The sequence below is a fragment of the Canis aureus genome, chromosome 17 (genome assembly GCF_053574225.1).
Source record: "Canis aureus isolate CA01 chromosome 17, VMU_Caureus_v.1.0, whole genome shotgun sequence".
NCBI lineage: Eukaryota > Metazoa > Chordata > Mammalia > Carnivora > Canidae > Canis > Canis aureus.
Genome location: NC_135627.1, coordinates 56,303,581 through 56,329,428, shown reverse-complemented (window position 1 = coordinate 56,329,428; position 25,848 = coordinate 56,303,581). Strand labels below are relative to the sequence as shown.

Here is a 25,848-nt window from a genome sequence, read left to right as displayed (position 1 = left end):
TTGTATTCCTAAAATGTAAGAAATATTTAAAACCAAACATTTTTCCTAAGTTCAGCATAAACTTATTTGACAGCAAAACCTGATTTTAATTGACATGAAGCTAATTATAGTCTTTATGGCTCTGAAACCCTTTTTAACTAAATTAGTATTTGGATATTACATGATACCTGAAGTAGAAAATAATATATTTTTCAGTAATTTGGGGATAACTTCCTATAAAGAATTTTTGATACAACTTGTACTAATGTATATTTATAGTGAGTTTAATCCACAGAACATTCAAAACTTGCCTGGGGGACACCTGGGTGGCTCCGTTAGTTAAGTGAGACTCTTTTTTTTTATTTTTATTTATTTATTTATTTTTATTGGAGTTGAATTTTAACTAAATTAGTATTTGGATATTACATGATACCTGAAGTAGAAAATAATATATTTTTCAGTAATTTGGGGATAACTTCCTATAAAGAATTTTTGATACAACTTGTACTAATGTATATTTATAGTGAGTTTAATCCACAGAACATTCAAAACTTGCCTGGGGGACACCTGGGTGGCTCCGTTAGTTAAGTGAGACTCTTTTTTTTATTTTTATTTATTTATTTATTTTTATTGGAGTTGAATTTGCCAACATATAGCATAACACCCAGTGCTCATCCCATCAGGTGCCCCCCTCAGTGCCCATCACCCAGTCACCCCCACCCCCCGCCCACCTCCCTTTCCACCACCCCTTGTTTGTTTCCCAGAGTTAGGAGTCTCTCATGTTCTGTCTTCCTTTCTGATATTTCCCACTCATTTTTTTCTCCTTTCCCCTTTATTCCCTTTCACTATTTTTTATATTCCCCAAATGAATGAGACCATATAATGTTTGTCCTCCTCCGATTAACTTATTTCACTCAGCATAATACCCTCCAGTTCCATCCACGTCGAAGCAAATGGTGGGTATTTGTAGTTGATGTCAGCTCAGGTCTTGATCTCTGGATTGTGAGTTCAAGCCCCACATTGGGCTCCACACTGGATATGGAGCCTAAAAAAAAAGTTACATGGGATGTAGATTGATAATCTATATCTATAGATTGATAATCTTTAGAATATATTTTATGAATAAAAATAGATTGTTTCTTTTTTTCCTTTTGTCTTATATATAAATAAGATCCTCCCTCCCTCCCCTCCCTCTTTTCTCCCTTCTTCCCTTTCTCTTTTTTTCTTTTGACCTTACCATTTTTCCATGGCTATCCAGTGCTTATTAAATATTTGCATTGTATATTTTAAACTCTTAGTTACTCCTTACTTCTACCAGATTGCTGTACTTTAGTAGATAGTTTTCTCATTGTGGTGCTATCCTGGAGTTTGTCACTTCTACTTAGTAAGTGATTATCTGCAACACAGTTTCTTTAATGAAACAAAGACAAAGCCAGAAATATTCTGTATTTCAGTAACCATCCCATAATTTTTAAAAATATAGTAATCTGTATGTTTGTATATGCTTTTTAGAAAGAATCTTCAAGAGGGAGACATAGGGAAAAGGAAGACATAAAAATCACTAAGGAGAGAACGCCAGAAAGTGAAGAAGAAAATGTAGAATGGGAAACTAATAGAGATGGTGAGTTTCAAAAATCTTTGTTTATATAGTCAGTTTATTGATTATTTGCATTGTAGATTTTAGGGGGATTCAAAACATTTCTCAACTGTGATCTCCTTGTTGTTTCAGAATCATCTTATTGCCTTGTTTCTACCTTACTGAGTTAGGATACAGAAAATGGCATATGGTAGTGGAACAAAAGCAGAGAATGCTGTTCACACTGCATTTTTCAACTTGCCCATCCTTTCCCCCCCTAGAACTTTATTGGGCACCATCATAGTCCTTTGAAATTATATTACTTTTCTAAATTTTTTTAGTTCCTCAATACCAAGGTGAAAAAAAATTAAATCTAAATTTTGTTTGTCTTACATAAAATATTAAAGTGAGTTTTTTAAATCTTAAGGATCTGGAAAGTTATTTCCAAGAAATTGTAGACTTTTTTCTTTCAGAAGAAATCCATTTCAGATAACTGAGACCAGGGATTTGTTGATGAAAAATAACAAAATCATCTTTGAAAAAAAAAAAATAAATAAAAAAAAATAAAAAAACAAAAAACAAAAAACAAAATCATCTTTGCATCATCTTAACAAATTTTTTTTTTTTTCCACACCATGAATATTCTCTCTTCTTCACTTCTATGACCTTCTGAAAGTGAGCACTACAGCCTCACACTACCAAATACAGAGAAAGAAAACTCATATTTGTTGCTTTGAGTGTGCTGGGCATTTTTATGTAATTTATATAATATTCCTTATTAATTCAATAGCTTTGTATTTCTGCTAACAGATGACAGAATTAAAGAATGTAAAAATTTAAGCAACTTCCACAGCAGTAAACTAAAAACTTAGACCAGACGTTAAAAAACCATAACTTATGGGCCAGCCGGCCACCTGGTTTTGCAAGTAAAGTTTTGTTGGAACACAGCCATCCTCATTTGGTTACATATTTCCTGTGGCTGCTTTTTAGCTATAGTGGATGAATAGACATCTGTGAGAACCAAGAGCCTGTAAGCCTAAAATGCTTTCTGTTACATTTTAAGAGCAATCTCTGAAGACATATTCTAATAGGTGAAAAATGTGCTGAATGCCTCTCCGGTAACTTGAACATTAGTATTTTTACGAAAATCCATTCCATCTTTGGACATTGTTGTCTGCTTAAAACTTACTCCCAAGAGCACATAGGAAACTTTCCTATGATTAGTTTATAGGGATTTCATAAGCCAATTTTATACCTTCTACAAAACAGCAGTAGAAGCAGCTATGATTTCCCATTATAGTTGCCTAAGTAGTTAATATACTGAAACAAAATATTACAAACTTTGACTATTCAAGGTTGGATAGTGAACTTTATGAAGTATGAAGGGATTAACTCAGCATTTTTTTCCATCTTAATTATTTTTGGATAAAAAACACTCTGAAATGTACTGAATACTTATCTTTAAAAACAAAAATTTTTATATTCCCATTTAAAAGGTTTGTAAAAGCCTAAGACAGTTCTCTGGTTGTTTTCATAATAGCTATTTTAAACCCTCTCCTTAAATCTCCCAGTGGACCTTTCATAGTTCCTGTCAGCTGTTTACTATAGAGACGATACACTCACCATCTACTAACTTTCTAAGTGTGGTATCAAGAAGTTGATAAATTAGTCTTCTTTTCCCACCTGACCTTTACTCTTTCTCTTTTGTTCTGGGTAAGAAGCCTCCCTTCTGCTGTGTAAGATTGTATTCCCCTTTATTCTGGATTCACTTTCTTCCCAGCTCTGCAGTCTTGCTCATTTGACATACATTCTTTTTTATATCTCTAACATCCATCTGGATACACTTTCTCTTCTCTACATCTGACTCTAGCCATCACCCTGCTTGTCCCCACTTTACGATTAAATTCTTGAAGGAATTCTGTACCTTACTGTCTTTAGATTTTCACCTCAATACTTACTCAGTTTTCTGACCCATGTCTTCACTAGAACTGCTCTTCAGGGTCACTAATAACCTCCTCTTTGGTAAATAAATGGAGACTTGCTTGTCTCTCTTCTGTAATCTCTCTGCAACATTTGAGAGATTGTTGCTTTTCTGCAACAATCTCTCAAATGTCTGGAAGCACTTTCCCCTTCAGTTTCATCTATCTACCCCTCTTCAGGTTTTCTGTCTTCCTTTGAAACCCTTCAGTCTTGTACAGGGGTTCCTTGTATTTTATCTCTCTCTTAAATGTTGATTCCCAAGGCTTTGCTCTAGACTGTCATCTTTAAAAAAAACTAAAGTGATTTTACTACAAGAGGCTTTTCTGTACAAAGTTCTTTAAAAGGTGAGTAGATGCCTTCTATAGTAGATTTACATAGGAAATATACACATGGGTACTTATTACAGCTTCTCTTAATTGCAACTTAAAGATTTTGATTGTTTATATATTAAAAATATGTTTGAAGGAGGGGCACCTGGGTAGCTTAGTGGTTGAGTGACTGCCTTTGGCTCAGGTCATGATCTCAGGGTTCTAGGGTCGAGTCCTGCATCAGGCTTCCCGGCAGAGAACCTGCTTCTCTTTCTATGTCTCTGTTTCTCTGTGTTTCCCATGAATTAATAAATAAAATATTTAACAAAAAATATGTTTGAAGGAATACTGATGCGTGAATTTAGCCATTTTAATCCCAGGATAATGAGACTGTTAACTAGTTTAATAGACTTTCCTTCTACATTTTCAGTCTAAAGTAAATAGCAGGGATCCCTGGGTGGCGCAGCAGTTTAGCGCCTGCCTTTGGCCCAGGGCGCGATCCTGGAGACCCGGGATCGAATCCCACGTCGGGCTCCCGGTGCATGGAGCCTGCTTCTCCCTCTGCCTATGTCTCTGCCTCTCTCTCTCTCTCTCTCTCTCTCTCTCTCTGTGACTATCATAAATAAATAAATAAAAATTAAAAAAAAAAAAAAGTTAAAAAAATAAAGTAAATAGCAATTTTAGCTAGATTCAGAAGAAATTGCTCTATATCAATATTTCTCAAACTTTTGGGTCTAAGGACACTTTTCACTTTTTTAAAGGATCTCAAACAACTTTAAGAAAAAAAAGATTTGAGAGAGGGAGGAGAGAGAGAAATAGAGCACGCGCACGCAAGAAGCAGGGAGGGGGAGAGGGAGAGAGAGTGTTAAGCAGACACCACACTGATGCAGGGCTCAGTCTCAGCCACCCTGAGATCAGGACCTGAACCAAAACCAAGAGTCAGACACAACCAGCTGTGCCACCCAGGCATCCCCCTCCAAACATCTCTTAACTTGGTGGATTATCTGTTTCAATTCTTACTGTATTAGAAATTGAATCTGAGAAATTTTTAAAATACTTATTTATGAATTTATTTAATAAGGACAGTAATAAACCTAGCATATACTTTTATGGAAAATAGATATGTTTTGCAAATTAAAAATAAAATTATGGGGAGGGGCAGTGTTTTACATGTTTTTATAAATCTTTTTAACATCTGGCTTAATAGAAGACTTGTAGATTTTCATATCTGCTTCTGCGTTCAGTCTGTTAATGATATTACATATCATGTGACTTCTGGAAAACTCCACTACATACTCAAGAAGGAATAATAAACCAAATACTATAGTATTATAGAAATATTTTTGATCTTCTAAAACTCCCAGAATTGTTTTGGAGTTCCCCAGGAGTCCTCAGACCATTCTTTTTGAGAACCACTTGTTTCTATAAGTGGCTTCTGCTTTCAGTTGTTTTCCCTTTACCTAGCCACCTTTTCCCAATTTTAATTTTTCCTTCCAGATGAAATCATGCTTTTAGGGCATCATTAGCATCTATCTATTAAAGACTCCAGTATCTGAAGCTCTCAATTGAGGCATCCATTAAGGGATATCACTGAGTTTCTTATCTTGAGAGCAGTGCTTTTCTACTAGGTCCCTCAAAGCTAGGGAATCATTATTTGATACTTAGTCCCCTCAACCTAGATATTTATAGAGTCCCAACATTTCTACCTACTGAATATCTTTTAGAATCATCTATTTTTCTGAATGACTAGTAATATTTTAGTTACTAAGATACTTATTACCATCAAATATATTTTACCAGAATAACTTAACCTCATACCTTGAGGTTAATCTTATCACCTAATTCATTCTCTACTTGAAAGTCAAAATAATCTTAAAAGAATTTTTTTTTTTACTATAGTATTCATTCAGAGGAATGCATGATTCATGTGTGCAACTCATTGAGTTTTCACAAACAGAACAGACTTGTATAACCAGCACCGGAATCAATAAATAGGCAGTGATATCCATAACCTGCCTTGTGCTCCCTTTCGTCACTACTTCTCAACTCCTGCCTCCCAAAGATAACTATTGCCCTGATTTCTACCACCATTGATTAATTTTATCTGTTTTTGAGCTCTATATAAATGGAATCTACCACAGTACTGTTTTTATGTTTAGCTTCTTTTACTTGAAATATCTTTTTGAGATTAAACCATATTTATTGCACATAGTTCTTTAATTATTATTGCTATATAGTATTATATGAATATACTGTAATTTATCCAATTTTGAGCTGAATAAAGTGCTAGTACTATTCTTAATCATATCTTTTGCTAAACATGTACCCATTTCTCTTTAGTTTATGCCTGGATGTAGGATTGCTAGGCCATGGAATTTGCATATGTTCATCTTTAGTAGGTGATGTCAAATTAAACACGGTTATTGTTTTTCATATGGTCTTTGTCTTTTTCATCTTAGCCATTCTGGAGGTGTGTGCTAGTATCTTATTGTGGTTGTTTTGTTTTGTTTTTTAAAGATTTTGTTTATTTACTCATGAAAGGCACAAAGAGGCAGGGACATAGGCAGAAGGAGAAGCAGGCTCCTCACAAGTAGACCAATGTGGGATTCAATCCCCAGAACCCAGGATCATGCCCTGAGCTGAAGGCAGACGCTCAACCGCTGAGCCACCCAGGCAACCCTCTTATTGTGGTTTTAGTGTGTATTTCCCTAATGGCTAATAAAAGAGAACTTTTTCACATTTATTGACCACTGTACAATCTGTTTTATAAACTATGTGTCCCAGACTTGCCTATTCTGTTGTATTAACTATTTTTAATTGTTAAGAATTCCTTATATTTTTTGGATATAAGATCTCTATCAGATACATGTATTCCAAATGTCTTCTTCCACTCCATGAGTTGCAAAATGCTCTTATGAGAGAATAAATGGCTTGACTTCATTCTTTTTAAAATTCAGATTTCCCAGGTTGCCTGGGTGGCTTAGTCAGTTGAGCCTCCAACTCTTGGTTTTGGCACAGGTCGGGATCTAAGGATTGTGCACTGAGCAGGAGTCCCCTTGAGGTTCTCTCTCTCCTCTCCCTGCTGGTGCATGCACGTGTGCTTGCTCTCTGTCTCTCAAATCAATAAATAAAATCTTTTTTAAAAAATTGGATTCCCATTTCCTTCAGGATCAAGTACAAATTCTTATTGTACGGAACTTTTCATTATCTTGTTGCTTTCTATATTTCCAATCCTTCACCCTCAAGTTTGTGTTTTTTATTTGGTTATTTAAATTTCCTTTTATTTATTTATCATAGGAACTAGTGTAGTACTGTGTGTCTAGTAAATCTTTAAAAAAATTTTTCAGACTTTTAATCAAATGTATATGTTAAAGACAAAAAGAAATATTTATAATCTTTTATTCATATGTATATACTTTTTATATATCTATGATTATTGCATAAAATAGATTACTGAAAGCAAAATTATTATATTAAAGGGTATGAGTCTTCTCAAGGTTTTTACTCATGTTGCCAAATTACTTTCCAAGATAGATATATGTCTAGTTTACATTGTTACCTTCAGAAAATGAACATACCTTTTATCTGTACCTTTGCTAATACTTAGTATTGTAATTAGGAAAAAATGACCCTTTAATACATGAAAAAGTCATATTTGTCTACCATTTGCATTTTTTTCTTTCTGTGAATTGCCTATTTGTGTCCTTGCTCATTCTCCATTGAATCAGTAAGAACTCTCTATACATAAAGAATGTCAGCCTTACATATTGTGTGTATTTTTCTATTTTATGTTCCTAAAAATCACTTCCTTAGGGTACTTGGGTGTCTCAGTCAGTTGAGCATCTGCCTTCAGCTCAGGTCATGGTCTTGGGGTCCAGGGATTGATCCCCAGTTGGGCTTCCTGCTCAGTGGGGAGTCTGCTTCTCCCTCTCTCTCTACCTCCCTCCTCTGCTTGTATGCTCACTCTCTCTCTCAAATAAATAAAATGTTTAAAAATTCAGTATGTCCAGTCATTTTATCTAGTAGAAATTTTATGTCCTTAAATATTTAGTAATTGCTTTCTGACTGAAAAATGTGATTTAGTCTATTTTCTGTATTTACTGAAAAATTATCTTCCAATAGCAGATGAGTAATCAATTTAGTTACACAGTTAAAGGCTGTGTAGCTACCCTCTCAGTTCCCAGACATAAAAATGGATGGATAGTTGGCATTTTAACATATTTGGTCTATGCATGACAATGATGTTCATTTTTTGTGTGCTTCAAGCAATCAAGTAGGACTATCTATTTTCATTGCCTTTTAGTTCTTCATTTTATTTCTTTACCCCAGGTTAAGGGATGGTGATCTTCAGTGCTAAAAGTATAGTTTGAGAGGGCACTTCAGTTCATAAGCAGTCAAGTCCAGCATTGTCATAGGATAGAACAATGATAGGAGACGAGTCACTGAAATTCCTTCCTCTAGATTTCATGGAATTATTTCAGAGGGTGAGAGGTGGGGTGGCAGTGTCAATAGCCACTGAAAACTCCTACATATTGTGATGAAATAGCTCTGCACACCATTCTTTCTTTTTTTGTTCCCTACTTAACCAGCTATCATATTTTTTTCATTGGAAAAGGTGAATGGAAATAAAGACCTGGTATCAGATCTTTTGAGGAGATGGACAGTTTTAATCTGAGGAACTAGTACTCCTCCCTTATAATGGAAATGTTACAGATCCTTCAGACATTAGCTTCTATACACATTAATATTAAAATTACCAAACTTCAGTTTAGAAGCAAATCATTTGTGTCACTAATAAAGGAATATGGAAGCAATGTAGGACACCTAATGTAACCTTCATTTAATACTAATGAATCCATAAAAAAAAAAGTCAAGGAGATAATGAAATCAGTCATACTTAGCATGAAATATTGAAGGCTTTGGTATCTTTAATATTTATAATTTACATGTGAGCTTTTAATTGTATCTTTTAAAATCCCATCTCCCAACCAAAATCCCAACCCCCAGGCAACTCAAAACCACTTTCAGAAAACTCAGAAATTTTAAAACTGTTGGGTTTTCATAGAGAATCAAACGATACTGATTTTAATCCTTCATAGAAACAGTATATATTTCTTTTATCTTTGAGAAGTATGTTATTCTTTTTTTAAATTTTTTTTATTTGACAGAGAAAGCACGTGTGCACATAAGCAAAGGAGCTGAGGCAGGAGTGGGAGAAGCAGGCTGCCCACTGAGTAGGGAGCCCGATGTGGGGCTTGATCCCAGGATCCTGGGATCCATGACCTGAGCTGAAGTCAGTTGCTTAACCTACTGAGCCACCTAATCCCTAGAAGTGTGTTTTTCTAATGAAAGAATCTACCATTTTAATTTGTATAAAAAATTAGTGGAAAAAATTTCTCTAATTTTTGGTATAGAAAATTGATAGTTTCTGACAAGTAATGGAATTTTTATTTTAAAGATTCTGACAATGGAGATATTAATTATGATTATGTTCATGAGTTGTCATTGGAAATGAAACGTCAGAAGATACAGAGGGAATTAATGAAGCTAGAACAAGAAAACATGGACAAGAGAGAAGAAATTATTATTAAAAAGGAGGTATGCTATTTATTGAAATATATGTGATCAGAGAACTCATTAGCTGCTTGATCTATCTTAAATTGTATTAGGATATTGATACACTGATCAAATTATTGTATATCAACTATTTCATATATGTTAGTCATTTAATGTTCACATTATTTGGTAAATATTTTTGCTTTTGAACAAGTGATTAAACAGGTTGTCTTGTGTAGAATCACTAGCTAATATTGAACAGGATTTGAATCTATGTACGTCTATTTTTTTAAGCCTAAGATATTTCTCAAATACTTGTTTTAGAGATACAATTTATTTGAGTATAATATGTGATTTTTCTGAGGAGATTTTGAAGTTTTATAATTTTAGTTTACTTTATTGATACTATGTTATGGCAGTTATTTATCATATTGGTTATAAGCACATGTTTAGGAATCAGATTAATACATGGTGACTGTAATAGCCCATAATATTTCATCTGAAGCTTGGTATGCTTTAGAAATACCTGCTTTGTTGTTGATTATAACAGCCATAATTGGAGGAGTTTCCAAACTGACTTACTGAATACTTTTAAAAGGTTTCACCAGAAGTGATTAGATCAAAATTATCTCCGTCACCTTCTCTGAGAAAATCCAGCAAATCTCCAAAGCGAAAATCAAGCCCTAAGTCGTCATCTTCAGCAAGCAAGAAAGACAGGAAGACAACTGCAGTATCCTCGCCCTTATTGGACCAGCAGAGGTCAGTAGGATGGTAAATAATGTCAGAATGAAATCCCTTTTTCTGAAACAATGCTTAAAAGAATTAATTAGTAGATTACAGAAGGGTACTTACAATACATTCAGTATAATGTAAGTTTTTTCTTCCAAAAAACTATAAAGTGTTTCAATTCTAAATTAAAGTTATACAGAACAGTAAAATAAAATGTCTGTGTCCCACCTACATATGCTTCAGAGCTTTTTATTTTTTAAGAATAAAACATAATACATATATATATCCTGTCTTTCCCTCTCAAATTTTTTGTTTTTGACTTTTGTACAAGTGTGTTTATAGTTTCATATGTATTATTTTTATTTATTTAATCTTAATACTTCCATAATAAAGCTTTGCTTCTGCAGCTTTCTCACTATTTTTTATATTTATATTGATGTATTTAGCCTTTTTTCACTTGAGTACTTATATATTTACTTTCCTATTGAACATTTCAGTTTACAGATATTCACTGTTACAAGTTACACGTAGTGAATGTTTTTTCTCCTTGTGCATGTAGTCATGAGATTAGATTCTTCATAGCATATACATAGCAGAATGATGATATTGTTTAGAATTATTCCAGTAGCCAGTTGAGGAAATAAAAATAGAAATGATGTAATATGATTACATTGAGGGACTAAGAGAGAAAGACTTCCATTTATTGTTATTCTGTACTATTTAAATTTTGTTTCATTTTATTTTTTTATATTTTATTTATTTATTCATGAGAGACAGAGAAAGAGAGGCAGAGACACAGGCAGAGGGAGAAGCAGGCTCCATGCAGAGAGCCTGATCCGGGACTCGATCCCGGGACTCTAGGATCACGCTCTGGGCTGAAGGCAGGCAGTAAACTGCTGAACCACCCAGGGATCCCTAAATTTTGTTTTAATTAAAGCACATACATGAATATTCTTCAAGACAAAAACCTAAACTAACCTCTTCCCGACATATTAGTTGGCAACTGTTTGAACCCACAATAAAACTCTTATTTGTCTTCTTCCTTCCTAGTTTTTAGAGGCTTTAGCCATATTTTAGACTCCAGTTACTTTCTGCCTAGATTATTATATCCTACTAACTTTATTTTATCCAATGCCCACATCCCTACACACATACACATTTTATTCAGCAACGCCAACCCATTCATCTTACAGATGTTGTGAGAGAAATCTTGAAAGAACATTAATATGCTATGCCATAGAAAAACTCAATGGTTTTCCATTCTGTTGAGTAAAATTCAGATTCTTTTTTAAAAATTTTTCTTAAATATTTTATTTATTTGAGAGTGGGCACACATGAATGTGTGTGTTTGAGTAGGGGAAAGGACCAGAGGGAGAGAAACAGGCAGACTCCCCACTGAGCGAGGAGCCCAGTGTGGGGTTGCATTCCAGGACCCCAAGATCATGACCAGAGTCAAAATCAGATGCTTAACTAACAGAGCCACCCACGTGCTCTAAAATTTAGATTTTTTAAGATGACATTTATGCTTTGATCTTTTAGTCTTGTTAATATTTTTGTCCAGTCTTCCTTCTACTCTGTTGCACCTTTAATTTTTCAATGTCTAGCTCAAATTCTATCTTTCCATTAAATCTTTCCATTTATCTTTACTGAGCAAAATTTTTATTTCTTTTGTATATCTAATTTTATTTATACCTCCCTCTTAATATTACTATTTGCTTTGTATTTTATCTGTGGCATACACGTATGTATGTATATCTGTTAAATTTAAGCTCCTTGAAGATTGGGATCTTGGTGGTTCATTGTTTTTTTCTCCCCACTGCACTTGCTTTGCATAGAGCTTTACATTTTAATAAGGCACTCTGTAAAGTTGATGTGATCCTCTCCTTTGCTCCTTGGATTAGGTAAATTAAATGTTGCAAAGAAATATGGAAGAAGTGAACTGTAGAGTGATGTGATCCACTCCATTTGTTCTTATTCTTTATCCTCTTGGCCAACCAATTATATAACCATCCCTGAATTCTTTCCATTTCTGGAAAAACAAAAAACAAATAATCTGAAAAACAACTTACCAGAAATATCCTTCTTTGGCTTTCTTATCCTTTCTTTTTATAAAATATTTGAAATCTAATCTCTTTGTAGAAAGTTCTTTTAACTGTTTAGATGAAGGCTTAGTTTTATTCGTCCTTTTTCATGCAGTCTTCTCTCACTGTTTTATTAGTAATTCATTTATTCTTAGTATTTAGCATGAATAATTACCTTGATTTAACTGCTACATTTCTTGTATTCTAGGATATTAGTGACTTTAGGATCCACCATTAATTTAATCATTGAAGTAGAAAAGCTTGGAAAATAGTACATTAGAGGTGCAAAGAAAACATTGAAGTATAGCATTTCTTTAGCCATACAGTTTACAGTGTGTAAAGTATGTCAGATCATTAGCTTCTGGTTTCATTGCTAAATCATAGGTAAACTGCTTGAAGGCATATTAAGCAAAAAGTAAGGATTAGAATTTCAGTTAAAATTCACTATGGTGGTTTAGCCAATGCCAGTAAATCAACTGAGGTGACACTCAGGTAAACAGACTCCTTGGTCTTACATTGTTATCATATTGAGTAGACCGCGTAATTACAGACAAATTGGAACTCATACTTCTCCCTGACAGCTGGCAGTTTTCTTTGATGTTCATTGTGAGATATACCCTGATAGCAAGCTTTAGGCAGATATGTGAGATACAATATGGCTTTGAATTAGCAATGTGTTATCTGTCTGTCCATCTACTTGGTTTCTTAGTTTTTATTAAGTTTTTCTTTATAGCTTTTTGTACAAAGATGTACAAAGGAAGTCAAAAGCTGTTCAAAAGAAATAGCTCTGAGGAAAGAGAAAGGATCTAAAAATGGTAGAAGTAGATAATTGAGCTCTATGTCACAAATAGAAAGTAGGCTCGGTGCCACTAAAGAATAATTAGTTGATTCAAAAAAATGTTGAAAGATCGTGTTGACTTCAGGATGTATGAAACCAATCTTGCCCCCTGTAGTTAGAAGGTACTTGGAAACCCTATATTGTAACATAAGTATGATTTCTAACTACACCTATTTTTGAAGGTAAAGTGAAGAAATTCTGTACTTCAGTGAGTGTATTACTATAACCCTGGTTGTTGTAATAGCTTATTCCCAAAATGTGAGTTTAATGCTACAGAAGTTTATTTCTGTAAATAAATACATTTTTACTGAAGTAAAATCAAAATGGGTGTTTCTGATTAATAGGTTGCTCTTTTTTTTTTTTTTTAAAGATTTTATTATTTATTCATGAGAGACATAGAGAGTAGGGGGTGGGGGCATGGACAGAGACACAGGCAGGGAGAGAAGCAGGCTCCATGCAGGGAGACCAATGTGAGACTCGATCCCGGGACTCCAGGATCATGCCCCTTGGCAGAAGACAGGCGCTTAACCACTGAGCCACACAGGCGTCCTGGTTGCTCTCCTCAACATAGAGATGCAGTAAACTAGGCTCCTTGAGACATGGCTCCACTTGGGGTGTTACAGACATCAAAAAATTGAATGGGCAAAGAAAAAATTAATTGGAATATTGCTCTTATTTGGCTATACAGTTTACAATTGCCTGGAGTATGAGAGTCTTTTATTAGTTAGGCCTGGAAGTGGTGTACATCACTTTTACTCACATTTTTTGGCCGCAACTTGGTCATTTGGCCATACCTGATTTCAGTAAAGTCTGGAAAGAGTCAGTCATGGTTCAACACTGCGCCAATCACAAAATTTAGTAAACACCTAGCTAGTCTGTCATAGGAAGCAATGTGAAAATACAGTTTATATTAAGAGTTCCTCTATTATTTTATGTTTAAAATACAATAATTTTTGATAGTAACTATTGTTTTTGTTTTTTAAGTGAAAAATAGAAATGCAAGCATTTATCACTTACCTGATAGATACATTAAGAGTTTGAGTCATCTCATAAATATATAATAAGGTATGTGGTTAATATGGTTCCTAGTAGAGGACAAAGGTGAAAAATAGATTTGGTCATGCATTAGTAATTTTTGATTTGCTGCATAGTTAGCCCTCTCTAGGATAAAAAGAGATAGGGATAGGGCATCTGGGTGGCTGTCCATGAAGTGTCTGCCTTCAGCTTAGGTCATGTCATGATCCTGGGTCCTGGGATCAAGCCCCGTGTCTGGCTCCTTGCTCAGTGGGGAGTCTGCTTCTCCATCTTCTCCTACCAGTCTCCCTATTTGTGCTCTCTCTCTCAAAAAAAAAATAAATAAATAAAATAAAATATTTATTAAAAAAAAAAAAAAAGACATAGGACGCCTGGCTCAGCGATTGAGTGTCTGCCTTTGGCTCAGGGTGGGAACGTGGAGTCCTGGGATCAAGTCCCATGTCAGGCTCCACACAGGGAGCCAGCTTCTCCCTCTGCCTGTGTCTCTGCCTCTCTCCGTGTCTTTCATGAATAAATAAATAAAATATTTTAAAAAATAAATAAATAGGGATAAGGACTAAGAGAGCTAAAGTTTCTGAGTGCCCAGCATGGTCTGTTGATTTTATACTTTTATCTTTTTAAAATTTTGCCAGGAATTTTAAGGAAGATGCTGTCCATTACCTTTTCATAGCTAAGGAATCATGGGATTAGAGACCTCAGGGTTACAGGAAGCAAGTTCTAGGATTTAGACTGAGGTCATCATTTATCAAAACTAAAAGCGAAATGATTGGTGAAAACTTACCAGGTCCATGAAAATAGAGGGCTACTTCAAAACTCAGTACCAGACTAAACACTCAGTGTTGCAAAAAACAAGAACAAATTTAAATGATAAATTCATAATTTTAGTACAATTTGAGAGAATGATTGCATTGAGATGATGAGACAGTTGACACAAAAAGCAATCTGAACAAAGATATTTTGGGAGAAAAACAATTTTTAAAAAACTGAAAATAGCAGAATGAGATTCCCATATTTAGAACAAGGAGAATGAATACTGCTTTTAAAGGAATTACTGAATTTTTGAAGACATATTTAGGATATTGGAAAGCAAAAGGAGAGATGGAAATAATAAAAAAAAAAAAGACATGGAGGAGAGAGATCCAGGAGATGCCTTAACTGTAATAAAGCTAACCAGAGAGACTTGGGCCATTTGGAGAATTGATGAAATAAAAATTTTTAAAAATTGAAAGACTTAACGTTTCGGACTGAAATGGTTCACTGCATTCCTGAGGAGGTTAAAAAAAGAAAGAAAGAAAGAAAGAAAAGAAAACCTAGATATATCTTGGTGAATTTTTTAATTTCCAAGGAAGAATGTTTTATAATCTTCCCAGCTGAAAGACTGGGTAACATGCATGGGGGAAAAAATGGACACTCTGTATTTTTCATCTGCAACACTAAATGTTATAAGATATTGTAACTATTTATAGAGCTCTGAGGGAAAAGGATATTAATACTATATTCAAAGGACTGTACAGGTATGAGGTAAAGACAGACAATTTTAAGTATATAAGGGGCCAAAGTTACACCATTTGGATAAAATTATTTAAAGTGCCAAATCAAATACATACATAATAATCAATTCTAGGTAGATTAAATATGAAAGGTAAAATTCCTGGATTTTAGAGGATTGTTTTTATAATCTTAGAATTAAGATTTCTTAAACAAGATTCAGATTTAAATGTTTACTAACAGTGTTTAGGATTTCATTTATAAACGATGTAATTTTGGGTTTGTTATGATAAAACATGGAGGCCACCTAAAAAACTTAGCAATCTGAAACTGTTTAAAAGAAGTTATGGAGCATATCTATGCAATGAAATCTGAGACAACCTATAAAAATAATTACCTACATCCAGTTTTTGTCCTAGAAAAGAATTCCATGCTATGTTTAGTACAGAAACTTTTACAAAATATTAAAATAGGATTAGGGGAAGGGGAAGAGACATGGAAAAAGTATAGGCATGTGTTCAAGGTGTTAGCAAGGGTTATCCTTGGGAAGTGCAATTATACATGATTTTATTTTCTTCATCTACTTTTCTGTATAAGCTAAAAAGCATTCAGTTCTTGCAGTTGTCTTATTTTCTTTTTCTGAAAGAATCTCTTCCTACTTCACTTTCTCAGATAACTACCCTTTAAAATTATAGAAGTGGCAAGTTTAATAATTTGCTCATTTCTGTGTTTTTTTCTAGATATTGATTACTAACATAAAATAGTAAAAGGCAAGGAATGCTCCCATTTTTTAAATGTCCTTTGTTAAAATAAAAAAAAAAAAAATACACATTTGACCTTCCAAAAGTATTTGGACCCCTAATGATAGCTTTGTATTACCTTTAGGAATTCAAAAGGCAACCAGAGTAAAAAGAAAGGACCTCGAACTCCTAGCCCACCCCCTCCTATACAGGAAGATATTGTTCTGGGGAAAAAATATAAAGAAAAGTATAAAGTAAAAGATAGGATAGAAGAAAAACCAAGAGATGGAAAAGACAGAGGACGAGATTTTGAAAGACAAAGAGAAAAAAGAGACAAGCCAAGGTAAGTAGGATTGTCTGTTTTTTAACAATCTTTTGTAGAATCTAAAATACTCAATTTTCAGAAGCTTTTTTTAGTATTTTATTTATTTATTTATTTATTTTTTTAGTATTTTAAAACTCTGTGTATGTGTATTTAATCATTCCCATGTTGAGTTAGGGACAATTCAGTAAACATTACCTTAAACATAATAAAAATAATGAAATTTTCGATCTTAATCGTTTTTAAGTATACAGTTTATAATGTTAAGTATATTCACATTGTCATGAAACAGATCTCTAGAACTTTTTCATCTTGTGCATCTGAAATTCATTTGAATACCCGTTAAACAACTCCCTTTCCCTCTTCCCCCAGCTCCCCAACCCCTAATAATCACCATTTTACTTTTTGTTTCTATGAATTTGACTATTTTAGATACCTCATATAAACGGAACGTGTGTGTGTGTGTGTGTGTGTGTGTGTGTGTGTGTGTGTATGACTGGTTTATTTCACTTGGCATAATATCTTCAAGATTTTTCCGTGTTGTAGTATGTGACAGGATTGCCTTGCTTTCTAAAGCTGAATGATATTCCATTGTCTGTATATCCATTCCCCTGTTGGACATATGGGTTACTTCCACCTCTTGGCTACTGCAGATAGTGCTGTGGTAAACACAGATTTGTAAGTATCTCTTCAAAATCCTTCTTCTGATACTTTTGGATATATACTCAGAAGTGTTGGATCCAGAATTGCTGGATCATGTGATAGTTCTGTTTTTAATTTTTTTAGGAAATTTCATACTGTTTTCCATACCACTTGCCTTGTTTTACAGTTGCACTAACAGTGTACGAGTTTCAGTTTCTCTGCATCCTCACCAGCATTTGTTTTTTGTTTTTTTTGGACAGTAGCCATCCTAATAGGGGTGAGGTGATACCTTATTGTGGTTTGACTTGGTATTTCACTGATGAGTGGTGATGTTGAGCATTTTTTCATATATTTGTTGTGTTATGCCCAAGATTGCGAATCCGAGAAACTACCAAGGAGCCGACACCGATGCAAACACACGAGGGTTTATTTACAAGCTCGAGCTTGGGTCCAAGTATACCCGACACAGCGGAGCAGGGACTTGAACCCCGAGACTAAGAGGCTTAGCAACTTTATAGGGGCCAGTGGCCAACGGGAATACGCAGAAAGTTGCACAGTCATGCTGGTCCACTCGCAGGTGGCCGATTGAATTACATTTTACCCTAAAGTATCCATTTGAACTGGCCTATCACTGAGCCGGATTTCCGGTTAGGGTGTGCCCTGGACTTGACTAGGGTGAGGCAGTGCCCTAAGCAATAAGCAGGTCAGCACAAGGCAGGTGCAGCACAAAATGGAGTCAGTCCTGCTCTGTTTGTCCAAGGGTAGGGGATTTTGTTAAATTTCCTGGGTCCCACAGTTGACCATTTGTATATCACCTTTGAAATAATATCTATCTAGTGGTCTACCCAATTTTTAATTGAGTTATTTGATTTTTGTTCTTGAGTTTTAGGAATCTGTTATATATTCTGAATATTAACCCCTTATCAGATATATGATTTGTAAGTATTTTCTCCCTTGTCATAGGTTGTCTTTTTTTCACCCTATTAATAATACCCTTGATGCACAAAAGGTTTTAGATTTATTGTGGTACCATTTGCCTATGTTATTGTTGCCTGAACTTTTGGTGTCATTTTCAAGATACTGTTGCCATCTCCAGAGTTATAAAGATTTTCCCCTATGCTTTTTTGTAGAGGGGTTTTATAGTTTTAGATCTTACACTTAGATTTTTAATCCCTTTTAAGTTAATTTTGTATATGGTATAAGATAAGGGTCCAGCTTCATTTTTTAGCAGGTAGATAATCAGTTTTCCCAGCACTGTTTTTAGAAAAGACTATCTTTTCTCCATTGAGTGGTCTTGGCACCCTTGTTGAAGATCATTTGGCCATAGGTGCAAGGATTTATTTCTGGACCCTCTCTAGTACTCCACTGGTCTGTTTTTCTGTCTTTATGCCAGTACCACACTATTTTGATTACTTAGCTTTCTAACAAGTTTTAAAATGAAGAAGTTTAACCCCCTCACTTTGTTCCTCTATATGAAAATTATTTTGGCTTATTTACATGTCCCTTGGAATTCTGTCTGTATTATTTTCTGTGTGAATTTTCGTGTTTCTACAAAAAATGTCATTAGGATTTCAATCATGAGTATGTCGAATCTATAGGTCACTGGGTAGTATGGACACCTTAACAGTATTAAGTCTTCTAATCCATAAGCATGGAATGTCTTTCCAGTGTTTTTATTTCTTCCAGTGATGTTTTATAGTTTTCAGTGTGTAAGTTTTTGAATTCCTTGGTTATGTTTATTCCTGAGTGTTATATTCCTTTTTTTGTTTAATTTTATTTTTTAAGATTTTATTTATTTATTCATGAGAGACACACACAGAGAGAGGCAGAGACACATGCAGAGGGAGAAGCAGGCTCCATGCAGGGAGCCCAATGTGGGACTTGATCCCAGGTCTCCAGGATCACGCCCTAGGCTGCAGGCGGCGCTAAACCGCTGCGCCACCAGGGCTGCCCCTAAGTGTTATATATTCTTTTTTTAATGCTGCTGTAAAACAGAAATGTTTTCATAATTTCTTTTTCAGATTATTCATTATTAGTGTATAGAAACAACTAGTTTTTTGTCTTGATTTTGTGTCCTGCTATTTGGCTGAATTTATTTATTCTAAGTGTGTGTATATGTGTGTGTGTGTAATCTGTAGGGTTTCCTGTATAGAAGACCCTGTCATCTGTGAATGAAGATAATTTTACTTCTACCTTTGCAATTTAGATGCTTTTTCATTTCTTTTTCTTGCCTATTTGCTCTGGTTAGAGTTTCTAATACCATGTTGAATAGAAGAGATGAAAGCAGGCATCCTTACCTTGTTCCTGATCTTAGAAGATGTTTTCAGTCTTTCACCATTGATTATGATGTTTGCCATGGACTTTTCATAAATTGCTTTGTTATGTTATGATAGTGTCTTTCTATTCTTAGTTTGTTGAGTGTTTTTACCATGAAAAAATATTGAATTTTGTCAAGTGTTTTTTCTGCATTTATTGAGATGATCGTGTGACTTTTGTTAATTCTTGAACCATTCTTGCATTCCAGGAATTAATCCTACTTTGTCATGGTGTTTCATTCGATTTGATTTGCTAGGACTTTGTGGAGAGTATTTACATCAGTATTCATCAGGAATATTTGTCTGTAGTTTTCTTGCAGTGTTTATCTCAGGCTTTGCTATCAGGGCCTCATCAAATAAACTTGGAAGTATTCTCTCCTCTTTAGTATTTTTGGAATAATTCCAAAGGATTAGTGTTAACTCCTTTAAATAGAATTTGATAGAATTCTCCAGTGCAACCATGTGGTCCTATGGTTTTCTTTTTGGAGAAGTTTTAAATTACTGATTTAATCTTCTTACTCATTATTGGTCTGTTCAGTTTTATTGTTTCTTAAATGAGTCAGTCTAGGTGAGTTGTATGCCTAGGAATTTATCCATTGCTTCTATTCAGTTTGCTGATACATAATTTTTCATAATACTGTAGTACAATTCTTTTCATTCATGTGGCATCGGTTGTATTGACCCCACTTTCCTGATTTGTTATTTGAGTCTTCTCCCTTTTTGAAAAATCTACCTCAAGATTTGTCAATTTTGTTGATCTTTTAAAAAAATCCAACTTAGTTTGGTTGATTATTTCTATTGGTTTTCTATTCTCTATTTTGATCTCTGCTCCAATCTTTATTATTTAGTTCCTTATGCTTTGGATTCATTTGTTCTTTTTGCAGTTTTTTGAGGTGTCACATTAGGTTGTTGATTTGAGATCTTATTTTTATTTTTATTTTTTTAAAGATTTATTTATTTATTTATGACAGGCATAGAGAAAGAGAGAGAGAGAGAGAGAGAGAGGCAGAGACATAGGCAGAGGGAGAAGCAGGCTCCATGCACCGGGAGCCTGACGTGGGATTTGATCCCGGGTCTCCAGGATCACGCCCTGGGCCAAAGGCAGGCGCTAAACCGCTGCGCCACCCAGGGATCCCACTCTCTTCATTTTAAATTTAATAATTTTTTCAAAATGTAGAGTTAAGTTAGTACACTAACTAATTTAGATTCTTTCTCATAAACAAGTTTTTCCACTATTATAATAATAGTCCTTCTTAAAAATGTTTTCAAAACTGACAAATTACAAATTCTTGATTGTTAAAATTCACTTATTTAGTGCCACTTAAGAGCAGATTTCTTTTTAATTAACTTGAAAGTAATTCTGTGGTGCACAAGATTTATGAAACAAATTTAGTAGGGATGTCTTTCCCCATCCACTTTAAAAAATTAGTTTTCACATTTATCCTTTCATGAAATTAACATTTCCTCAAGAAAAAATGTAGCTTTAGAGGGCTCTCAGTCTCTGTTTTTCCTGAGTTACATTGTATTAGAAGATGCACAAGCCTTGAAGTTATACAAACAGGAACTTGTATCTTGGCTTTGCCAGTTACAGGGTGTGAGACCCTGAGTAAGTTTGTTTTCTCTGAGCCTCTATTTCTTCCACTGTAAAATATGCATGCTACTGCCTCATAAGGTTGAGGTGAGGGTTCAGTGAGATAATGCTTTTAAAAATAAGCAAAGTACTTAATTAGATACACTCTGTCTTCCTATTTTAATGATAAATGACAGTGTAGTGATATTTAAAAATGCCTTCCCATTTGCAGATTTTCACTTAAGCTACATAGGTAATAGAATGTAACCGTAAAGATTTTCTTTCTTTCTTTCTTTTTTTTTTTTTATTTTTTTATTTTATTTATTTATGAGAGGCAGAGACACAGGCAGAGGGAGAAGCAGGCTCCATGCAGGAAGCCTGACATAGGACTCAATCTGGGGTCTCCAGGATCACACCCCGGGCTGAAGGCGGCGCTAAACCACTAAGCCACCAGGGCTGCCTTCTTTTTTTTTTTTTTTCTAACTGGTACTGTCACAGCATCAAATTTAGAATCAGCTGTTGGTAGTAAGGATTCAATGTGCGTGGTTGGGGGCATTGGGTGTGGGGGGAGCTTAAGTACAGAAAGCAGTAGTTTCCAAATTTTACAGCACTGTGGAAACTGCCTGAGAGTCTTTGAAGAGTATTAATACCTGATTTCAATCCCCAGATATTCTTTCTTAGTTAGTAGGAGGAGCAGCCTTGGCGTCCAGATTTTTAAAAGCTCATTGGGTGACTCTAATGTTTAACAAAGTTTAGGAACCATAAATTGCGATTTATTCTCATTTAGAGAGAAGCTCAGAGGGAGGCAGTCCAGGACCTATATACACTGTTCTGCAGAGTCATTGGTGATCTAGTACTGCATGCTTCACTAGAAAGAGCCAGCATCCACAAGCAGGGGGAGCAGCAGAGGGAGAGGGCGGAAACAGACTCCCCACTGAGCAGAAAGCCAGACAGGAGGCTCCATCCCAGGACTCTGGGATCATGATCTGAGCTGAAGGCAGATGCTTAACCAACTGAGCCACACAGGCGCCCCCATGCTTCCTTTTTCAGGGTTATCCAGTGGTTTAATATCACTACTGATGACTTAAGATTTTTCCATCCATAGTCCAGGCAGCAGAAAAATTACGAAGGGAAGAAAGCCTTATAATTTTCCTATTACTTCGTATATAGAAAAAATATGAACTTGGTTTATTTTATCTGAGGAAATGAAGCAGCAGAACTAGGAGTATGAAGAACTGCATAGGTACCTTACTTGCACTGGAGTTCTGAAGCCATATTTGACAAAATTGAATAAGGCATTTTGATTTAGGAGGAGTTAATTTAATTTCCAGGGTTTTTTTTTTTTTTTTTTGAGGTGTTCTCTTATTTTAATATATTTCCATTACTTTGAAAGAGAACTTATTAATTCTAAAACCAGATACTGTATTAAGAATCTTCGTCATGCTTTCAGATTGATGTGGTATGTAATTAAAGATTAGCGTCAGAATTCCTTTGGAGAAAATTGTCCTTAAACATTTAGATTTTATAATGGGTTTATTCAGAATATTTTGGTTATTAGGATGTGTTGTGCTTAAGTGAAAGTATGCTAGTTCATTTATTTAGTTACTGGGTATAGGGTAGGCATTGTTCTAAAAGCAGGTGATAGAACAGTGAACAAAAATATTCTCAGAAGCTTTGTTACTACAGGTAGAAGTAATAAGTAATCATGTGTATGGAAAATAATATTTCTCTGAATATGGATTTTCTTTTTTTTTTTTTTCTCCAAGTAAAATGTACCAGGCCTGTTGGATATAGAGGATTATTTACATTTATTTCTTAAGGATGGTTCCCTGTGGGCACCCCAGGTGGTTCAGCGGTTTAGCACCGCCTTCAGCCCAGGGCGGGATCCTGGAGACCTGGGATCGAGTCCCACATCGGGCTCCCTGCATGGAGCCTGTTTCTCCCTCTGCCTGTTGCCTGTCTCTCATGAATAGATAAATAAAATCTTTAAAAAAAAAAAAAAAAAAGATGGTTTCCTGTTTAGTTACTAGAAGAGCAGGCATATGTGTAGGACAGATGATACAACAAAATCATATCCTATGGCTTAAGTCCATTTCCCTGTCTTCTGTGTCTTAGTTCTGCAGCTTGATAGATCAGGGGCTCCTAACCTGAGATCCATTAGTATATTTCACAGGATCTGCAGATTTCCTGATTTGTGGATAAAGTTTTGCCTGTGTGTGTTTTGGTAAAAGGGAGAGAACCTATTTCCTTCCAGAAAAAAAAAAATCATGATTCTCTATCTGCCACTGATCTGGCAGTGAGATTTTTTTTGTATATTTTTTTATTGGAGTTCGATTTGCCAACATATAGCATAACACTCAGTGCTCATCCCGCCAAGTGCCCCCCTCAGTGCCCATCACCCAGTCACCCGAACCCCCCGCCCACCTCCCCTTCCACCACCCCTTGTTCATTTCCCAGGGTTAGGTGTCTCTCATGTTCTTTCTCCCTTTCTGATATTTCCCACTCATTTTCTCTCCTTTCCCCTTTAATCCCTTTTACTATTTTTTATATTCCCCGTATGAATGAGACCATATAATGTTTGTCCTCCGATTCACTTACTTCACTCAGCATAATACCCTCTAGTTCCATCCATGTTGGAGCAAATGGTGGGTATTTGTCGTTTCTGATGGCTGAGTAATATTCCATTGTATATAAAGACCACATCTTCTTTATCCATTCATCTTTCAATGGACACCGAGGCTCCTTCCACAGTTTGACTATTGTGGACATTGCTGCTAGAAACATCGGGGTGCAGGTGTCCCGGCGTTTAACTGCATCTGTATCTCTGGGGTAAATCCCCAGCAGTGCAATTGCTGGGTCATAAGGTAGCTCTATTTTTAACTCTTTTTTTTTTTTTTTAAAGATTTTTTAAATTTATTTATTCATGAGAGAGAAAGAGAGAGAGAGGCAGAGACACAGGCAGAGGGAGAAGCAGGCTCCATGCAGGAAGCCCGATGCGGGGACCCGACCCTGGGTCTCCAGGATCACATCCTGGACTGAAGGTGGCACTAAACTGCGGAGCCACCCGGGCTGCCCTATTTTTAACTCTTTGAGGAACCTCCACACAGCTTTCCAGAGTGGCTGCACCAGGTCACATTCCCACCAACAGTGCAAGAGGGTTCCCCTTTCTCCACAGCCTCTCCAACATGTGTTGTTTCCTGTCTTGTTAATTTTCACCCTTCTCACTGGTGTGAGGTGGGATCTCATTGTGGTTTTGATTTGTATTTCCCTGATGGCCAGTGATGCGGAGCATTTTCTCATGTGCTTGTTGGCCATGTCTGTGTCTTCTTTGGTGAAATTTCTGTTCATGTCTTCTGCCCATTTCATGATTGGATTGTTTGTTTCTCTGCTGTTGAGTTTAATAAGTTCTTTATAGATCTTGGATACTAGCCCTTTATTTGATAGGTCATTTGCAAATATCTTCTCCCATTCTGTAGGTTGTCTTTTAGTTTTATTGACTGTTTCTTTTGCTGTGCAGAAGCTTTTTATCTTAAGTCCCAATAGTTCATTTTTGCTTTTGTTTCCCCTGCCTTCATAGATGCATCTTGCTAGAAGTTGCTGTGGCCAGGTTCAAAAAGGGTGTTGCCTGTGTTCTGGCAGTGAGAATTTGAGTACCTTCTCCCACACCTTCATTGGCCGTCAACTTTGTTGATGAATCTGCTCAACTTTGTTAAAAATATACTCTGTTCCCAAAATATTTATTAATTTGAAAAGCACTAAGTTCTGTCATATTTGGAATATGGTTATTAGTTTGGAGGCCATGGTTATTAGAAGAATGTTTCTAATCAGTGTCTTCCCATTTGAGGTAGACTTTACTGAGCTTTAATTTACTTATTTACGCATCATTGATCAAAACCTGAGTACCGCTGTTTGCCCAAGAAAAAAAAAGTTATAAATTTTATTACTCCAGTTTCCCATTAGACTTTTGTAAAATAAACTTTTCATGACTTTGTATAGAAAATAGTAAAATCTTGATTACTTGGAACTCAACTAAATCATTTTTATTCTATAATTTGTTTTAGAAGAGGTGTAATATACAGGAAAATTAAGTTCAAATTAGGTATTTAGTGAGAAAACCACTTATGAAGGAAATATTTTGTATCAATATTCCTAACCTGTTATAGCTAGATAATTTCATGTGGATATTTGCAATGGTGTTTTTTAGTGGACCTGTAATATCTTCTTCATCAGTGAAAAATCCATATTCTATATACTTTGTTGAATTAGAAAAGTAAACCAAATTACCAGTGTACTTTAAAAACAAAGACTTAAAGAAGCACAAACTTTATGTATAACTTTATGTTAACCAGAGGAGTTAGCTAGCAATTTGTGTATATAGCTCATTCTACTCGACATTTAATTAAATATGGTTTTATTGATGGATGGTAATATGTTTTAATCAAAATGCTAAGATGCAGAATTTTGTGTTTAAGTGAGAAGATAATATTGAGAGCATAGCTATTCACTAAAAAAAAAACTTCATTATAATTACCTGAATGTAGAAATATACTTCTTGATAGTATAAATGTCTGTATGATGAGTCTTACCCAGCTTTGAAAGACTGATGTGATCGTTTAAAACTTGCTGGCTTTGACTTCAATTTAGGAGAATAAGCAAATTACCATCAAAGTGACAGTCATGTTTCCTTTC

General features: G+C 35.1%; 1 protein-coding gene across 6 annotated transcripts in view; it reads left to right on the top strand.

The window, feature by feature from the left end:
- The window catches only part of ZC3H13 (zinc finger CCCH-type containing 13), a 91,519-nt gene that overhangs the window by 18,783 nt on the left and 46,888 nt on the right, over positions 1 to 25,848 (top strand). For all 6 annotated transcript variants that reach the window (XM_077855666.1, XM_077855668.1, XM_077855665.1 and 3 more), the window contains exons 5-8: positions 1,492 to 1,600; positions 9,302 to 9,441; positions 9,998 to 10,158; positions 16,456 to 16,653. In XM_077855666.1, coding sequence (XP_077711792.1) covers positions 1,492 to 1,600; positions 9,302 to 9,441; positions 9,998 to 10,158; positions 16,456 to 16,653 — 608 coding nt within the window. The remainder of the gene's footprint in view (positions 1 to 1,491; positions 1,601 to 9,301; positions 9,442 to 9,997; positions 10,159 to 16,455; positions 16,654 to 25,848) is intronic.